General features: G+C 36.1%; 2 protein-coding genes across 6 annotated transcripts; both read right to left on the reverse strand.

Moving 5' to 3' along the window:
• Positions 1-529: 529 nt before the first annotated feature.
• Positions 530-4,845, reverse strand: LOC144566225 (cyclin-dependent kinase C-2-like). The gene is made up of 14 exons (XM_078316185.1): positions 4,630-4,845; positions 4,231-4,312; positions 4,049-4,139; positions 3,689-3,718; positions 3,488-3,597; positions 3,324-3,396; positions 3,069-3,216; positions 2,851-2,968; positions 2,542-2,684; positions 2,391-2,448; positions 1,950-2,020; positions 1,525-1,856; positions 721-792; positions 530-596 (listed from the first exon to the last, which is right to left on the reverse strand). Exons 1-14 carry the CDS (start codon positions 4,743-4,745, stop codon positions 586-588), a joined length of 1,455 nt encoding a protein of 484 aa, XP_078172311.1. The 5' UTR covers positions 4,746-4,845; the 3' UTR covers positions 530-585.
• Positions 4,846-5,784: 939 nt separating this feature from the next.
• On the reverse strand, positions 5,785-16,600 carry LOC144558311 (transportin 1). Of its 5 annotated transcripts, none has more exons than XM_078307146.1 (29): positions 15,964-16,600; positions 15,090-15,377; positions 14,372-14,461; positions 14,194-14,271; positions 14,030-14,110; positions 13,862-13,912; positions 13,512-13,597; positions 13,118-13,184; positions 12,966-13,022; positions 12,842-12,871; positions 12,705-12,764; positions 12,404-12,517; positions 12,138-12,251; positions 11,132-11,230; positions 10,507-10,632; positions 10,247-10,321; positions 10,046-10,117; positions 9,560-9,670; positions 9,208-9,291; positions 8,839-8,946; positions 8,637-8,738; positions 8,187-8,249; positions 8,019-8,093; positions 7,601-7,672; positions 7,225-7,349; positions 7,012-7,063; positions 6,825-6,893; positions 6,434-6,493; positions 5,785-6,245 (listed from the first exon to the last, which is right to left on the reverse strand). In XM_078307146.1, exons 1-29 carry the CDS (start codon positions 16,141-16,143, stop codon positions 6,165-6,167), a joined length of 2,670 nt encoding a protein of 889 aa, XP_078163272.1. In that variant the 5' UTR covers positions 16,144-16,600; the 3' UTR covers positions 5,785-6,164. The 5 variants fall into 5 exon arrangements, with proteins under 5 accessions (XP_078163272.1, XP_078163255.1, XP_078163263.1 ...); XM_078307129.1 differs by having other exon boundaries at positions 8,839-8,949; positions 15,964-16,598; XM_078307137.1 differs by having other exon boundaries at positions 8,839-8,949; positions 9,560-9,664; positions 10,040-10,117; positions 15,964-16,598.
• Between the last annotated feature and the right edge of the window lie 1,287 nt (positions 16,601-17,887).

The following is a 17,887-nucleotide window of genomic DNA, read 5'->3' on the forward strand; positions in this document are numbered from 1 at the left end:
TAGAAAAGGTTTCATAAATGCAGAGAAGTTTGAAAAAAATTTCATATCAATTATGAATTATTTGTGCTTTTTAAAGAATACAGCAGAGTTTAACCTAACACATAAGTACTACTGTAACATCTACATATGTATGATGTATCTGTTAGTAATTTAAATCAGTCAATCACCAAAAAACTAACATCTATTCTTCAAATAGAGTCAATCACAGCAATATAACCCCACAAGCAATTAGGAGCGCCACCATTGATTGCTATCTTCTCACAAAATCTTCAATAACAGACAGCGATCCGCAAGTTCTATTGAGCGGTCCGGATCTTTTACATGACCACTCTAAGTTGTATTACTATACATGTAGTGTAGAGGATAATGACTCAAGTCAAGGCCATCATTACACAAGAATACAACTGCTTGAAGACAAACAACACATAAGACCTCTCATCGCACCAATAAAGCACCTCCGTCAACACAAAGATGAAAAACAGTAATAGATGATTGAAATTGCTTCTGCTCTTGCAAATAAAGAAAGATGTTTTGTCCTGAGTAATAACACCACTGCTGCTCCTGATTTCTCGTGTTACTGGAGCACTAGTAGGGACCTTGATGATAGTAGGGGCCACCAGAACTACTACCTCTACTTCCACCAGCACGGGAAGATCCATGCTGTCAATTTCTCGTGTTACTGTTACTGGTTTCTCTTGTTCCGGGGTCCACAACCTGGACCTGAAGATTCATACTGGCCACCCTGCGGATAATTGGGACCACTGTCACCATAACCGCCAGAATTACTTGCAACTCTAGATCCACCAGCACCAGACATGTCGCTGCTACCATATGATGGAGGCCCACGGGCACGGCCTTGAGAAGGATATGGCTCCCTGCTATAACTGCTTCCTTGAGAAGTACTAGCACCCTGATGGTACCAGTTGGGGCGACCATAGGGCCTAGGAGGCATATTGTAGTGGTGGCTCGGGCAGCCGGCAGCCATGTGAGGCTGAGATCCACGCATGGGCTGATTTGGGCCGCCGGCAGCCATGGGAGGCTGGTACCAGTTGGGACCACTGTCACCATAACCGCCAGAACTACTTGCACCTCTAGATCCAACAGCACCAGACATGTCGCTGCCACCATAAGATGGAGGCCTACAGCCATGAGAAGGATGCCGGCCCCAGATATAACTGTTTCCTTGGCCTCTAGCACCATGCTGGTACTGGCCACCCTGCAGATAGTTGGGACCACCATCACCATAACCACCAGAACTACTTGCACCTCTAGATCCACCCACACAAGACATGTCACTGCCACTGCCACAATAGGATGGAGGCCCAAGGCCTTGAGAAGGATATGAATCCCTGCTATAACTGCTTCCTAGGCCGCTGAGGTTAGGATTGAAACAACCACTAGCACTAGCACCCTGCTGGTACTGGTTGGGGCCACCAGGAGGCCTAGGAGGTGTATCGTAGTAGTGGCTTGGGCCACTGTCACCATAACCACCAGAACTACTCATACCTCTAGATCCACCGGCACTATACATATGGTTGCCAGCATAGGATGGAGGCCTACAGCCTTGAGAAGGATATGGGTCCCTACTATAACTGCTTCCATGAGAATCACTACCACCCTGCTGGTACCAGTTGGGGCCACCAGAAGGCCTAGCAGGCTCATCGTAGCTGTGGCTCGGGCCACCGGCAGCCATGGGAGGCCGAGATCCATGAATGGGCTGATTCGGGCTGGACCTCCTTGGAGAGCATGGCAGGTCTGACGGTTGATGAGGGGGAAAGTGGCTCAGCATCTGCCGCCTGGCTGCCTCCTCTTGTTGCCTTTGCTGAAATATGTGTGACGTTTCATACTTTGGAAGGCTGCAGTATGAGAGCAAGAATGTATAAGGATTTTTCTTCTTTTTTTTTTTTTTTTAAATATGTGAGGCATAAGGTGTTAAGGACAGTTATGACCTTTTAGGGTCACAAGGTAATGGATCGGTCGAAAAATATTCAGCATCAAGCGCATCTTTTTCAGAGATTCTCTGTGATTAAAAAAAAAAAATAGGAAAAGAAATCAATACATCCAACAAAAAAAGAAAATTACAAACTGTCTTTAGATTATGATGCAGATCTTAAAACGTTGCAACTGGTGGTCCTCCCATTACTTCCAACCTAAAAATCAATACATCCAACAAAAAAGAATTGAACAAAATTTTCTGAAATTTATGACAATTTCAAGTGCTCTCTCTAGGATGACAATAACTTTGTACATTGCACAAATCTCACTTTGTAGACTAAATGGAAGCTAATCCGGAGCCAAAATGTAATGATTTCCAGTATTGAAAGCAATTATATCAGTGTCTTCTACAGAAAGAGAAACCAAAAAAAAAATAAGGTTGAAGGCATACTCACTTTTTTAGGATCAAGGGTCAGGATCTTATCAAGCAAATCCAGTGCATAATGGTCAAAACTGCCATAACAAGAAAGAAACTAATGATTCAAGCAGATACTAACAACAATTAATATCATGCAAAATGAACCCATATGTTATGCGGTTACTTACTTCTGAAACACCTCTCCAATGCATCTTTCCATGGGACGTTGTTGTACCATGGCATTGTTGTATAACAGCATTTGAGTCACGCCTGGCCAATTGTTCTCATCCGGGGTTCCACATATCTCAAATATCTTCTTCAGCTGATCCATCTACATTCATGAAACAATACAGTTTTGGTTACTCACATTAGTTAAAGAAATGAATCCGGTCACTTGTTTTAAAGTATAAATCCTTCACAAATTTCAGTACACAAGGTGAGAACTCCAACATTACTAGAAATAACAAGAAGATAAATGACATATAGCAAAATATTACCTCATCTTCTCCAGGAAATATAGGCTTTCCAAGAAGTAGTTCTGCAAAAACGCAACCAACCGACCACATGTCAACTTCAGGTCCGTATTTTGTGCTTCCCAGAAGAAGTTCTGGCGGTCTATATAGTAACAGATGGTAATTAGATACACCCAGAAATGCTGATTAATAAGAGCAAATTGAAGTTCAAAATCAAAATTTTGAAATATGAAAGAAGATACCTATACTGAAGAGTTATCACACAGTTCGTTAGGATTTCAGTTTCATAATTTCTTGTGATAAAAATTATTAATTCATCAGACAAAATTTTTGCCAGACCAAAATCAGCCAGTTTCAAATTTCCCTCGTTGTCAATTAGAAGGTTAGAGCCTGCTCAAAACAGTTAAAAGTTAAACAACAAGAAACCAACATATAAAGAAACCAACAGAGAATAGAGGTAAAATAAAACTGACAAAAGAATTGGACATGATACAAACCCTTAATATCACGATGAAGCACTTTGTTGTCATGGCAATACTGAAGACCAGTTAGAAGTTGCCTCATGTAACACTGGAAAAATTAAACAAATAGCAGAAAAAGGAAAAGATGAACATTTGCAGGTATAGATTCAAAGAGGGAAAAAAGAATACAATTATGTCACCTTAATCTGAGGAATGGAGAATTGAATCCCTGTCCTTAACAACCCAGAAAGGTCATGATCCATGTAATCAAAAACCATGTAGATGCTCCCTTTGTACTTGTCACCGTCAACTGGTAGTTGAAGCAATGCAAGGGAATCATGCTGTATCACCAAATTAAAAGTAAAACTAATATTTTAGTTTATGATGGGATAATATGTTACCTGGGCTGCCTTGTTCATCCTTTTCTTCTCCTGAAAAAATTTGGAAATTAAACGTACATACGACATTAATCAAAGCAAGTTTGAAAATAGAAAGTATTCAAAATATTACATTTTATTCCCGGTCAAAAATCTAAAACTCATGGAGCAATCCTTTTATGTGTGCAAGAGTAGGCAATCTTGAAGGTCTATCCAAAATCACAAAAAGAAAACTCCATATCAGTATACACATTACACAATTCAGACTTGTATTGGAATATCATGGTGTTTCAGGGACCGAAATTGGTATTTCATCAATTTCAAGGATAATCAATCAACTGTACCAGAAGACAAAAAGGAACAATTCAAGAGTGTGATATGAACCTGGAGAAGTGACAATCTCTTTCAGCCGAATAACATTTTGATGATCAAGCTTCTGCAGAATCTTGATTTCACGAATTGCAGATCTTGGAAGCTTCAAATAATCCAAAATCTGAGATTTCAATCCCTAAAGTAAAGGATTCACCAAGAAAAGATATGCATGAAAGAAACAAAGATGTACATACTCCATGTATTTCATTTATCATTATAATCTTCTTTACTGCTACTATTTCTCCGGTTTCAATGTCCTTAGCCTTAAAGACTTGTCTGCAGGTAAAAAGAAAGCAAGTCAATATTTACATCAATTAATCCATACCTTTAATCTAGATAAGAAAGGATGAGCATTACCAGATTCAATCTTGACAAAAATCATCCAGTTCATAATTATAATATCATTTTTTTTTTCTTGACAATCACTTGCATAAGTTAGCAATAAATAAACTTAATCACAGGGTTTATAATATGGTAAAAAGCTCCTGAATTCTGATACTCCAAGAAAATCATTATGATTGTCAGAGGCGCATCACATCAAATCAAGAAAAGAAGAAATATTTAATTAAAAAAAAGTTAATCAGTGGTTTAACCCGTGGGTGCCTTGGCCAATCTGCTCCAGCTTCTGGAAACAATCGATGCTTCGAGGTCCACATGGCCATAATGGAACCTCGTCAAGATTCAGCTGTCCTGGGGCCGCGATAGCCATCCAATCTCATCAGAGGACAAAATGGAAAACCTAAGTCGTATAAATCGAGAGAAGGTTGTCAAAGAGGGTTTATCGAAGGAAAAGAAGCGCGTAATTGAAATGCTTATTTTCCTGAGCTTTTCAAAAGAGAATAGACGGTGGGGACGGAGGTCGGATGGGAATTAGGAAACAGCAATATAACAGAAGCCCGTTGATCCATGGGCCGGTAACTTCGATGGGCCTTGATTTATTCATTCTATGCCCCATTTCTTCCTTGTTTTGCATTATCATTTCTTCTCTTGAAAAGTTGCTGCAGACCAACCATTTGATCCTCTGAGATATCTCAAATTTTCAGTGAAGTCGGATCAATTATTTTTCAGTACCTATTCAGAATCAGATCAGTATTATTGTGCCTTGAGATTCGTACATAAAAGATTTGCACGGTCAGAATTTTCTACATATCAACTGAAAGTTTGAGATGTCCCAAAGGATCTTAATTCCCATTTGATTAGATAAATCAACAACAGGGATCACTTTGCTGCAAACGATCTATTAGGACCGTTGGATCCAGGGGATCCATTTTAGCTCGAAAATTCCCAGTTTCAATTTCTAAATCAACAGTAGCACCGCTCTGCTTGCAAGGGCAGCATGAATGCTCTCAGCCTGAGAAGATTACTTTTAAGCAGATTATTTGTACGATTAATTATTATGTATTTTAAAGAGAGGGTTTGGCTCACCTAAACAAACCACCCGCGTGCGTCAACCAATGAAAACACGCCACACCATCAAGTGCTAAAAAGATTTTTTTCATAGTTTATAACTTAATATTTATGATACCGCTTTGTTTCACAAAGGCAAAAGCGTGGCGGGCACCACTAATTTTTTTTTTTTTTAAAAAACATTTGCTTCAAAATGAGGTGCAACAGAAATCAAAATGCAATACAAGATTGTCACATTTCTGTCCCTCTTCTTTTTTCCTTTTGTAGGTCGATTATTATGGAAATAAAAAGATTTAAGTACACTCAGCAAAAAAAAAATTGCTCATCAAGACCCCAAAATAGCATAAATACAAATCTTCAAGTGAATATCAAGCCCCACTCAACCCAATTCAAATGAACAAAACTATCTTCAATAAAGGGACCAAATGAACCACGAACCATACGTATCAACTAAATATTCCCTTGATCCCTCCTATCTCCTTTCTTTTTTTTACCCTCAAATTAAACTGTAAATAATTTCCTACGAGACCTAGGTAGGGTATAAAAAAATCAATCACAACAACAGTTCGAACTTGCACTCATATAAATGGATGCATGCTGGAAAATTTGGACCAAGACCAGCAGGTACCAGCCGGCATGGTATCAGCCATCTTAGTGGGTTGACCCTTTTTTTCTCAGTGGATAAACAAAGAGAAGAATATATATGATCAGAGATCTGCAGTCAAACACCATATCTGGTCAATTTCTGAACTATTTGAGGCTCCAGTGTAGCCATGCACTGTTCCCATCCAGCCCCCAGCATCTAAGCAACAAAGAAAAAAAGAAGTTGAGAGAAAATCATCAGATTTGAATTAAGGGTGGATGTTACAATTAGTCCAAACAAGATTACAGTACCAGCTCTTTCAGTAAAATTAATAAATTTTGGAATTGTACTCTGTTTCTTCAAATAAAATTTTGGAATATTTTTAAAAATTAAGAAAAAAGGAATACCTGCTTATAAGCAGCCAAAACCTGGCTTACTTCAGAGTGTAGCTCTTGACTTCTTATCTCCTAACAAACGAAAGAGTTAAAGGCAGAAAAATAATTTAATTCTTTATATAGTGCATAATTTGGTTAAAAGTATAAAACTAAATTAAAATCATCAAAATATAGTTTTAATCAAATTAAAAAAATATATATTCTTTCTGATTTTAAAAATGATACTTAAAACTATAAAAATAAATCATATTTTTCTACATATGATGTGAAAGGGGAAATTTTGGTAAAGAGAGGATAAGGATATGTTGCCCATATTACTACAGGTTATTAAAGAGAATTCGTAAATCCCACGTATTACGAAATGAATATATTCCAAAATTTAATATTACGGAGAATTCCTTACATGCCAACTAGCACATGCTCGGCAGATGTTGGGAAGGGAGCTCACGGCTAACTGTGGATTTGCTCTCACCTAATTTTGAAAACAAAAAAAGATGCCCATAAAGAAGTGCAAATATTGTCTTCTCCAAAAAATTTACTCCTTCCACCAGGAGGTTGAAAAGTAAAAAGTAAAACTAGGTAACAATTACCATTGCACAAAGACCGCGGAAAGCATCCTCTTTCTCAAAATCATCCCTGATCCTGCATCAGTAACAACAAATTGCACACAAAAAGTTTCAGAACATAACAAATTCAAGTTAAAGCATCAATTTTCTCACACAACAAAAATTCAATAATTGGCATCTGTCCAATTTATTAAGACAGGACTAGACCAACAAATCCCAAATGAGAAACACACTTACGCGCATAAAACATCACACCAAGGTTGCATGAAGTGGTTGAGATGAGGTGAGACAACATCCGCACAGACCCAGCCCAGCCTCCCTAATGTTATCGCACTATTTTCTAGAAGTGATTTGTGTAGACCCTGATATTACATTAAATTAATCAAAAAAAATAGTTACGATATACAAAAGAAATACAAGTTTAGCTAGTTGAAACACACAGAAAGTCAAAAGCACTGTTTTTCTAGAACTGATTATGTAGGCCCTGACATTACATTAAATTAATCAAAAAAATTAGTTACGATATACAAAAGAAATACAAGTGTAGGTAGTTAAAACACACAAAAAGTCAAAAGCAATAATATATATCAATTTAAGATAAGTACTAACACACCTCTGGATTTTTAAGAATGGGAACGAGGCATGAGATGATACTAATGACAACGGGAGATATTTCCTTGCCTGCCTGCATAAAACACATTCACTTCTGGTATTTAATTTCAAGCTAGAATTGAAACTGTAAGCATAATTTGAATTTCAATTGAGTGTGAGTTACTCAAAAAGATGGTTCGTCAATCATATTAAGGTTCTACAAAATCAGATGTCTGTACTGTTTAGGTCCTATCCAGTACTAGTTTGAACTGAATTGGTTTAGTTTTGTATGGTGCCCAATTGCACAATTCAGAGTGTAATTGAAGCCAATTTAGGTTTCATCAAGGAAAACTGAAGCTCAAGTGCTTGTTGTTCCACAACTGAAGGTAACTGATGCCTAATAACACAATCAGGTGTTTATTAGAAATATATGCACAGACCTTGATAGCTATTTCTCCAATAGCCCAACAAGCATTGTTTGCCACTGAGACAGCCTCCTTTACAGCCGTAGGATTCTGTGGAAATATTAAGCAAGTATTAGAAGAGCACAAACTAAATGCAAATAAAAAATTGTCAAAATAAATTAAAAAGAACAATATATTAGATACCAGTTGTTTAGCTGCAACATTAAGGAAGTCCAGGAGACGAGAATGCAAATGTACAGGGCAAACCTAAATTATGAAAGAAATATATAAGTTGTAAAAAGAAAACAATAATTATAGCAATGGCAACTTCGACAAGAACAAAAAATCTTATCCTTCAGGAATATGCTTTCAAACTAAATTGCACATCAAATTTACATTGAACTAACATCTTGCAGTGAGATACAACAAATAACATCCAATAAATTTGGTGCCAACCCCTTATAGAATAATCTGTTCTGTTACCCAAAACTCCAAATTGGTATATAATTGAACTATTAAATTGAGATTCAGATTTTAAGTTTGTTTCAGTCATTTGGGGACAGTTTAAACAAATTTTGGCTAATTAAAATTGGCAACTGATGCTTGACTGTCAGTTGAAGATAACAGTAAAAGAAAAATGGTAACAGAACAAACCCTAGCAAGGTCCCCGAGGAGTGCAAGAGCACTTTGTCGAATATCAGCCACCTCATCCATGCAACATTGCAAAAGCAATTCTGTTAAATTGCTTTTTGCAACCTACAAAAATAATAACCACAATGTTCATTAATTACTGTGCAGTCAAAAACTACAACTAAATAAATAGTAACAACACAAAAGTAATATAGGAAGAACATACCAGGCTTTCTATACCACCACCAAGGCCTTCAGCCAAGCCTGACAAAAGATCGAGCGAGCATACAATAAACTCCTTGTCATATAGTACACCGGCTGCTGCCTGATCAGCCTGCTGGTAAAAAAAAAATTGCATATATTTCTTGAGAAAAATATAACATATTCGAGGGGATTTTGTGACCTGATATTTAATTGTTCTTAGCACCACCGAAAATGTATCATATTTTGCACTAGCAGCAAGCACTTACGCAATTTTTGCTCCGGTTAACCTTGGTCCCAACAGTTGGACAGTACTCAGCATATAGCACGAGAAATGTAAAAGAACCAAATGTAACATTCATTCAATAAAGTAGAGTCAACTAAAACAAAGGACCTTAGCCAACTGCTGGGACTGGATAAGACTGATACACCTCTGGAACACTGGTTCAGCAAATTGCGAAAAGCCTGGGCCAAGTGCCTGGAAAAAAAAAACAATGTAAGAAGAACACTATCAGCAAATTTATAAAATCAAAAGAATTCTATCAAACAAGGTATTTCATAGCAAGGTATACTGCCAAGAAGGTAAGTAATTTCAACAAACATATGCATGGCAAAACAATTATACTCGAGAGAAAGATCCAAGCTAATGAAAGGTAACTCTAAGCAAGTTGATAAAAAAAAAAAAAAAAAAAAATTTGCTTAAAGCAATACGTGTTAAACATCAATAAGAAGAATGAAGGAGATACCTGAGCTATGGAAGTAAAACACTCAAGTAGAGGAAAAAGATCCTTGTCAGCATTTGACAATTGCTGCCACTTTGATATTAATGGTGGCATTAATATTTCAAGATACTTAGGCTGCATAAATCAATCAAACAAAGTCAGGAATACACATATCTGCCACTTATAAAACCTCAATTTAAGTTCTTGTCTCATGTATTCAGATTTCTCATAATATCCAACCCTTATTAATATTACTGAAATGCACGCAATGTTTCTACATCCTGTGAAATTTTATACACACCGCCCACAAACAGTTTTTTTGCAAAGATAAGTGTGCTAGGTTCAAAAATCCTATGCTCCAAACCCACTTAAATTAGATCAGGGAAAAATTACTATGATGCATTAGGGAATTTATTTGTAACTTACCCCTCTCCTTAAAATTTTAGAAAAGGAAAAGGAGAACCAACTATTAAAATTTGACAACATATTAATGGAAGCTAAGACATATACCTGGTTTAACTCTGCACCTACTGCATCAGCAAGAGTGCCAATAGCATCATACAAAATTCGAAGATTCTTTCTCTACATTGATAAAAAAACACAAGGTACAAAACAGGAAATCAAAAAAAAGAAGGAAAAAGACGTGTTCTGTCTAAGAAAATACAAGTTGAAATTTGCTCAAGAAAATGACAGCAACTCTTTAATTTATACCTGATATTTCACATATGCAAGTAAAAGATGTTGTAGAATGACTTCCAAGCGTGGGACCAACTCCTCAGCTGCCTCCTGTTGTGCATATTGCAAAATAAATTAAAACAAAGCAACAAATATATATAAAGAGCAATTTCCAGTGTCATTATAATATTTTTTCCATAAAACAACCAATTACCCCACCAAACTTCTTTCTGTAGTGAATAGAATAATTTGTTTGGTGTTTGATAAAGATAACGTGCAAGTTAAAAAAAAAAAACCTCTTCAAGTGTAGCAAAAGCAGAGCAGGCAGCCTCCTGAACCCGCTTGTTAGTGTCTAAAATTCTCCTAAGTAATCCCATGAGAATCTTTTCAAACTGTTCTTGGCCTTTTGGATGCTCAACGCTCTACATTAAGAAATCAAATTATTAGAGTAAACACACACTATCACCCAGTTTGTATTTTGGTATCTAAAAATTCTGGCTTGTGCAGTTGATCCATGCCATCAAGCTTTGTTCCAAATATAGATGGATATCCATATTTTACCTAATTGCAAGTCATACTGAAAGATATTTTACCTAACTCTTATTGAAATTACTAATACTTAAATCCATCTTTACAATAAGACCTGAATGCAAGGTCAACATAATCAGAGTGTTTAAAGACATTGGGAACATTGAAAAGTTAAGGAAATAAAATTAAAATTTGGTGATCATGATATAATTTATTTTTTCTAATTTCAAACTCTTCTTGGATCTGTTTCAATTTTTTTTTCTGATATATAAATCTGTATTTTGCTGACAGGACACTATCATTAGAATACCAGCACAAAATCAGTTTGCTTTTTAATTTAACAAAAAAAACTAAATAAAAGCCTTTTGTCATATAATTCAATTGAATTTTTACCTGAATAATAAATCGACTAAAGCGAGAAAGTGTCCAGCAAGTGATACTCCTTATCAGCGGGAATTTATCATCAAGCAAAGGAATTAGGAATGTCACAATCTACACAAGGAAAGAAAACATCAACTCTTAGAACACATCTTAATATAATATTCAACTTTTATTCAGGAAAATGAAATGCGAGAGGAGAAATTTTAGAGCTAACAAGATCACAGATTTTGATTGTTATCTTCGTAAAACAAATTGGGTGATAGTGTTATCTTCATAAAAATAAATTTAGTGAACCAATTTACTTAAGAAATCAAACCATGTGAACCACTAAATTTAAGTAAAACAAATTGGGTGATAGTGTGTGTTTTACTCAAGAAAAGGCCAACATTTAGTAACAAATTTTGATTATCTTCGTAAAAAAAAAATTGTGTAACAAATTTTGATTATTTATTAACAAATTTGTGTTTTACAAAGATAAAAAAAAAATTGTTTTACTTTAAGAAATAAACACACACTTGGCCTTTTGGATGGTTCACTAAATTTGTAAAACAAATTGGTTCACTAAATTTAAGTAAATTGTTATCTTCGTAAAACAATTTTTAACTGAGTTTTTCATGACAATGAGTGGGCCCACTTGTGTGACTTCCTATCCAGATTAGGTGCAGACTGTAGTTTATATTATATATACTTTCTTCATGATTCATAAGCAGTACTCATATAAGGATAAACGGTGATGACCATTAGATTCCATATTATATTATATTATATTTATGTTGACCAAAATGCAAAACCCTATGCCATAATACATGAAAATACCAGATTCACTTTTTTTTGTCAGCAATCCATAACAATTTACTTATATTCAGCGGTACAGCAACCTTGTGAATACAGGGCAGACAATAAAAAAATATAATTACAATCAGTTTGCCATCTTCCTAGTTAAATTTTCACTTTGGGGCCCCAATATCATTGCTTTTTGCTTGCATTACCAAATAAAAAAAAATACAATATAATATACCTCTGGAAGGAGGGGATAGAGACCGTTAATGCAACCTTCAGCTATGGCTCCTATCGCCAGCACAGCTGCTTCTCTCTCCTTCCAAGATGCATCATCTGTTCTGGAGAGGTTTTGCTTCCGAGTGAAGAAGAGGGAGAGAGAGACAGAGAAAGAGAGATTTAGTCTACTTAGGTTCAAAAAGAAATGAGAGGGGATTTAGTCTACTTGTGCTTGAAAATTGCAAATAAATATGAATATATTCAAGTTATTAGAAAGAAATAACTAACTTGAATCACAGGTATCAATGTAGGAAGGATTTCATCATGGAATACATTAGAAAGAACATCTAAACCAGCAGCACTACATTTTCGCAAGTTCCACATATTTACTGCATCGTCGTCCTGCTTTTACAAAGATACAAGTACCCCATTTAATTAATGGTAAGAAAAAAAGAAAAAACTAAAACACTAAACTTGATTAGTCTTATCATGAGTTTATTCAGATGAGTCAACAAGACCAATAAAGTTCTTGCTCCAAAACATCCAATAAACAGAAAAACAATTCAACTTAACAGAATGAAAACATTACATCGTCCTCTCCATCTTCAGATCCATGAAAGCGTGATGAATGGAACCGGGGTTTCAGATCCTGTCATAATATTTATAAATTATTATTGCTCTCCACGAATGCATGAAAAATATTATCCAAAAAAATATATTCATTACCTGATCTCTATCTGGAAAAGATTCATCTTCCTGTAGAAAAAAATAGCAATATAAAAAATAAATTTGGTGCAAATCCAGCTGCAGCAAAGAAACAATGATTAAAATTTAATATTAAGACATTAACCTCAACATCATCGAGTGCCTCATCATCATCAGCATACACCATATTTGATAACAAGATCTACATAACATCACACATTGAAAGTATTGGCATAAAAGCAGAGTTGTAAATAAATGCAATTTAGAAAAGTAATGAGTATGGACAAATAATCCTACTGGAATTAGGCGAGGTATGTATTCTCTCAATCCCTCAGGGGGCATATTCCCATCACAGTATGCAGACCTGGATCAAAGGACCAACCATCAGATCCGATAAAATAACATAATAAAAAAGGAAAGAAATATCCTTAAACTTCCTTCTCTTTTTCTTTTGAAAAATAAGCTGGCAGAATGCATAATACGAATTCATTAAAACAAAATAATAAAGATTATATAGTTAATTGCACAAGGGTGTGCCAGAAATCATAAACCCTTGAACCCTGAATATTGGTATTCACTGTTTTACCTCAGGTCAATCTGAATCTAGTAACATCTGACAACAAAAGGCTTGACTGCCTTAATAAATTTTGTTATTTAAATTAAATGTTATATAGCACATATAAAAACATACCAAAATTCACAAGCCTCAAGTGCAACTTCATCATCCTGATCCTTGTTAGCTCTTAAGATGATTTCAATTATGTTTCGCAAATGTGGCTGAAATTTAAGGAAAATAGAAAAATAATTATATTAATAATGAGAAAAGAAAACCCAAACAGGATTTAAAAGGAAGCCACTGGGAATAACAAACAATGAACTATTCCTAAACATCCTTGCAGAAAAAGTATATCTTACACATACATGCAAAAGTGGTTTAAATTGTGACTTGTCAGTTGATAGTTGCATAAACCAAAAATAACTATTAAATTGGAATAAAATACTAATGAAATAAAAGTCAAAAAAAAAAAGCTGGCAGCCTACCTCCAAGAATGATGGTCTCACTTCAACTAGTTGAACCCATGCTGAACAAACCTAGATCAGAACAAATGGACTTAATGAAGATTTAAAAAAAGGTTAAGTATGACAGTCTGTTGATTGGAAGTAAAAAAATGATAGCTAGTCAACTAATAGTGAAAGATAATTAGATACCAATTTCCTGACATCTGCAGTTTGATCCTGAGCTAGAAGAAATAAGCCCTGAAGATACTGGTCCATTGACATGTACAGTGCCTAATAGTAAAACATATAATGCATAAGCAGATAATATCATTTAAAACTAGAAAAGAGAGAGAGAGAGAGAGAGAGAGACTTACCGAAGGCATGACCACTATATACTGATTGATGCATCCCAGTGCTAGCTTTCTAAGATTTGCATGTGGAGATTGGAAAAACTGAGTAAAATTGTCAAAACAGAAGATTATTTAGAGAAAAAACTATATATGCAAATAAGTTATAAAAAGTTTATAGATGTTGAGAGAGAGGGAGATGAACCTGTAAAAGTCTAGGCAAGAAAATGTTAATGGGCCTCTCTGGCAAACCTGGTACATCCACATCTAGCTCTTCTGGCACATCTTCACATATCTGGCAGAAACAAGTGTACCAGTTAAGAACAGTTCTGAAATATTAAAAAGAACAGATAACAGTATTTCAAACATAAGTACCAATAACCACGAGCAGTTTATATTTTTGGTGCCATCTTAGTAAAGGTAAAAAATATCCGAACCAGTTTTACCAAACTGTCATTCCCAAATTTTGCTCTTTTTCTTTCTTTCCATAGGCATACTATTAGGCCTGCCTCAGAGTTAGACACAGAACAGCCCAAGGACAAAATTGTGATTACACAGTTTTCTCCTCAAAAAAAAAAAAAAGATTACACAGTTGACAATTAACTTTTGAATGCATTGCATAAAGGGGCAACTAGGTTATCATTGCTATATCATGCATGTCTGGTCTTATAAACTACAGGTGGCAATTAAAATACTGAATGACTGGTCCTTTTTATGTTTTTCCAAGCTTAATTCAGCAACTTAATATAATTTAGTTAAAACTCAAGCAGAACGCTAGAATAGGCTTAATTGCACAGTTGAGGGTGAATGAGACTCAATCACACAATTTCCAGCTAATTAAGGCTAGATAGGCCTAAAATAAAAATCCATTATATCCACCACATTGCATCTAATGATTTAATAAGAAGACTAACAATTAATACCTTATAAATAGCATCAAGAGCACCTTCCATGTGGTTCAAATCATTACTGTCCAAACACTGTAAAAGGGCCTGAAGCAACTCGGGCCAGCCAGCTACCCGTACCAATTGAAAGAGCACACTTACGACTGTACCAACTGTTGACCGAATGGCACGATCAGCCGCCCCGAGGCAAGGCAAGAGCAGTGTCTTTATGTATTGCTGGTTTTGAGGAGAAAGAGAGCTGAAAGTTCCACGAATGTTGTTTTTTAGTAAGAGACCAGCCGCCTGCCTCACTTCAATTCTAGCATCCTGTATTTTTTTTTTCAAAAAGAAAACACTGTTATGATTTTAACAAGCAATAGCACCACTGCTACTCTTACTATCGTCCTTCATCACTATTGTACGTCTATTGCTACTGTTATTTGTAAGAGTTGATCGAAAACTGGTTGATACAGAAGGGTGAATTTTGGATATTTTTATCTTTGGCCCTTCAAAACAGTTTTATTTCTCTCTTCCTTATCCTGGCAAAGGGGGTTGTTTCTCATTGACCAGAAAAGTTCCATCAAAATACCAAACAATAACTAAATATTTCTCCAATAAATCCACTAGGAACCCAAAAACCCTGGCACTCAAACAGCATCAGCAGGTAGAAAAATTAGCAAGAAATTTATCATTACTAAATAAACAAAAATCGCAGTTTAACACCTAAATGTTTGGCGCAAAAACACCTCTCACTACACTTCTAATCAAATCAAATTACTTCAAACCAGCTAACTACGAAAGAAAAGTTCGAATGAACACAAAAATTCAAACAACCCCTACCTAGCAACTAAGCTCCGCAGTAAATTAACTAAAAATTGGAAGTAAGGAATCGAAAAGGGGTAGAAAGCAAAACCTGAGCGCGAGCGAGAATAAAAATGAGATAGTTATTGAAATCGGGGAACTGGCTGAAGTGCTGGAGCTGCTGCCAAATCCGCGCCTGATCGGAGCCCGGCGTGATCTGCTGTTCCAGAAGGACACAGATCTCTCTCAAACCCTGCTCCTGCGGCTGCCACGTGTCCGCCGCCGCCGCCATTTCTTTCCTGATCGTCGCTGTCTGTGTTCGTGCGATAGAGCTCCCCAGAGAGAGAGAGAGAGAGAGAGAGAGAGATGGAAAGCAAGGAATCTGTAAAAACTAGTGTGGTTTTTTTGTTGTTTTGAAAGTGGATTTTATTTATGACATGGGCAGAGAGAACTCAGAGAAGGGATGAATTCGTATCGTCTTGCCGTGTTGCGTTAACTCGAATTTTGAGTTTAGCTCTGTACCGTCCGAATTGGATCCCCACGAATATTAAAGGTCCAACTGCATTACAGGCGGGGGTCGGATTGGCCCCAATCTGATCGGACGATGAGAAGATAAACTCAAACAGTGCGACGTTGAATGCAGAGGATGTAGGCTCGGGAACGGATGATGATTTCGGGGAATTTTTTTTTTTTTCTTCTTTCTTTTAGAAAAAATAAAAAAGGGTTATGTTTGGAATTGATTGTTTCCAACTGTTAAAAGGTTCTGATGATGTAATTTTGCTAGCAGCACGGCAGGCCCAAACCGGCTGTTAAAGTGCAAGCGGATCAGATACCGTAAAAGAATTTCAGGTCCGAAGAGAATGCCAATCAGATTAATATTGAACCCAAATTTGCGACGGATTTCAATTAAAATTATTAAATATGCGTATCTCTCATACTCAATAAACTCAACTATTAATTAATCCCGTATGTAATTTGATTGCAGCCGACATCTACCCTTTCTCCTCTCTGAATTTCGAAATTTTCTCAGATTATATCCTTTCAGTCTTCTGCTACAGAGACCATGTCAACAACAGTGTAGAGGATCAGATTAAGAGGACAAGGCGGGTAACAACAGATCGTTACATGTTACACACAAGTTTCACTAAACACCCTGCGCGGAAAGAGAGGGGCGATTCGTGCATGTCGTTGTCAGAGAGGGCCCCGCTGTCGCTGAAACCAGCGAATAAGGAGTAGACAACGGAATGCATATCCTGCATTACCTCAAGAAAAAATCTTTTGAGTTAATGAATCTGTACCGTATAATTTTAAACGGAGTCAATCCGACTCCTGCATATGGTATAAGGAGCTCTTTACTATTAGTGCGGATTTAACTGCACGAATATTAAAACAGATCGGATGGTCAAAATTCATTAACTGAAAAGATTCTCTTTTGAGTTAATGCAGAGGATACGAATTCGCGGAAGATATCCAAATATCCAATGTGCATAATAAGGTATGATATTCATGTTCAAATTTATAATTGGTTACATTTTTGCTCGGTACACTAGATATCATTGGAATATTGACTCGGGGATTTAAGAGAGTTATCCAATACTATTTCTGCAAGCACAAAAGCTGCACACCGACGAGTGCGGAGTGCGGACCTTCCGATTCTGATCCATGGACCAGAACTCTTGTAGTATACAGATTGCATTAGATAAGATCAACAATTAACCCCTGTATTTAGTAGATGATTTTTTCTTGTAAGCCCTTCATATTTTTATATATTAAGAGTCCCTTGTATTAATTTTTTGGGGGAATTTCACGTATACCCCTCAAAAACTTCAGAATTACGTATTTCCCCTCCAAACTTCAAAATTACATATTTCTCCCTCTAAACTTCAAAAATTTACAAATTTACCCATTTTATTGTCTTTTAGATTAAAACTCATTCAAAATTTATAAAATACTCATTTTACCCTTTATTAAAAGCATAATATGTCCCATCGGACTCAAATTTGAATATGAAGGGTTCCTACCATCTGATCCGCACG

Source organism: Carex rostrata, chromosome 1 (genome assembly GCF_964058835.1).
Source record: "Carex rostrata chromosome 1, lpCarRost1.2, whole genome shotgun sequence".
Lineage (NCBI taxonomy): Eukaryota > Viridiplantae > Streptophyta > Magnoliopsida > Poales > Cyperaceae > Carex > Carex rostrata.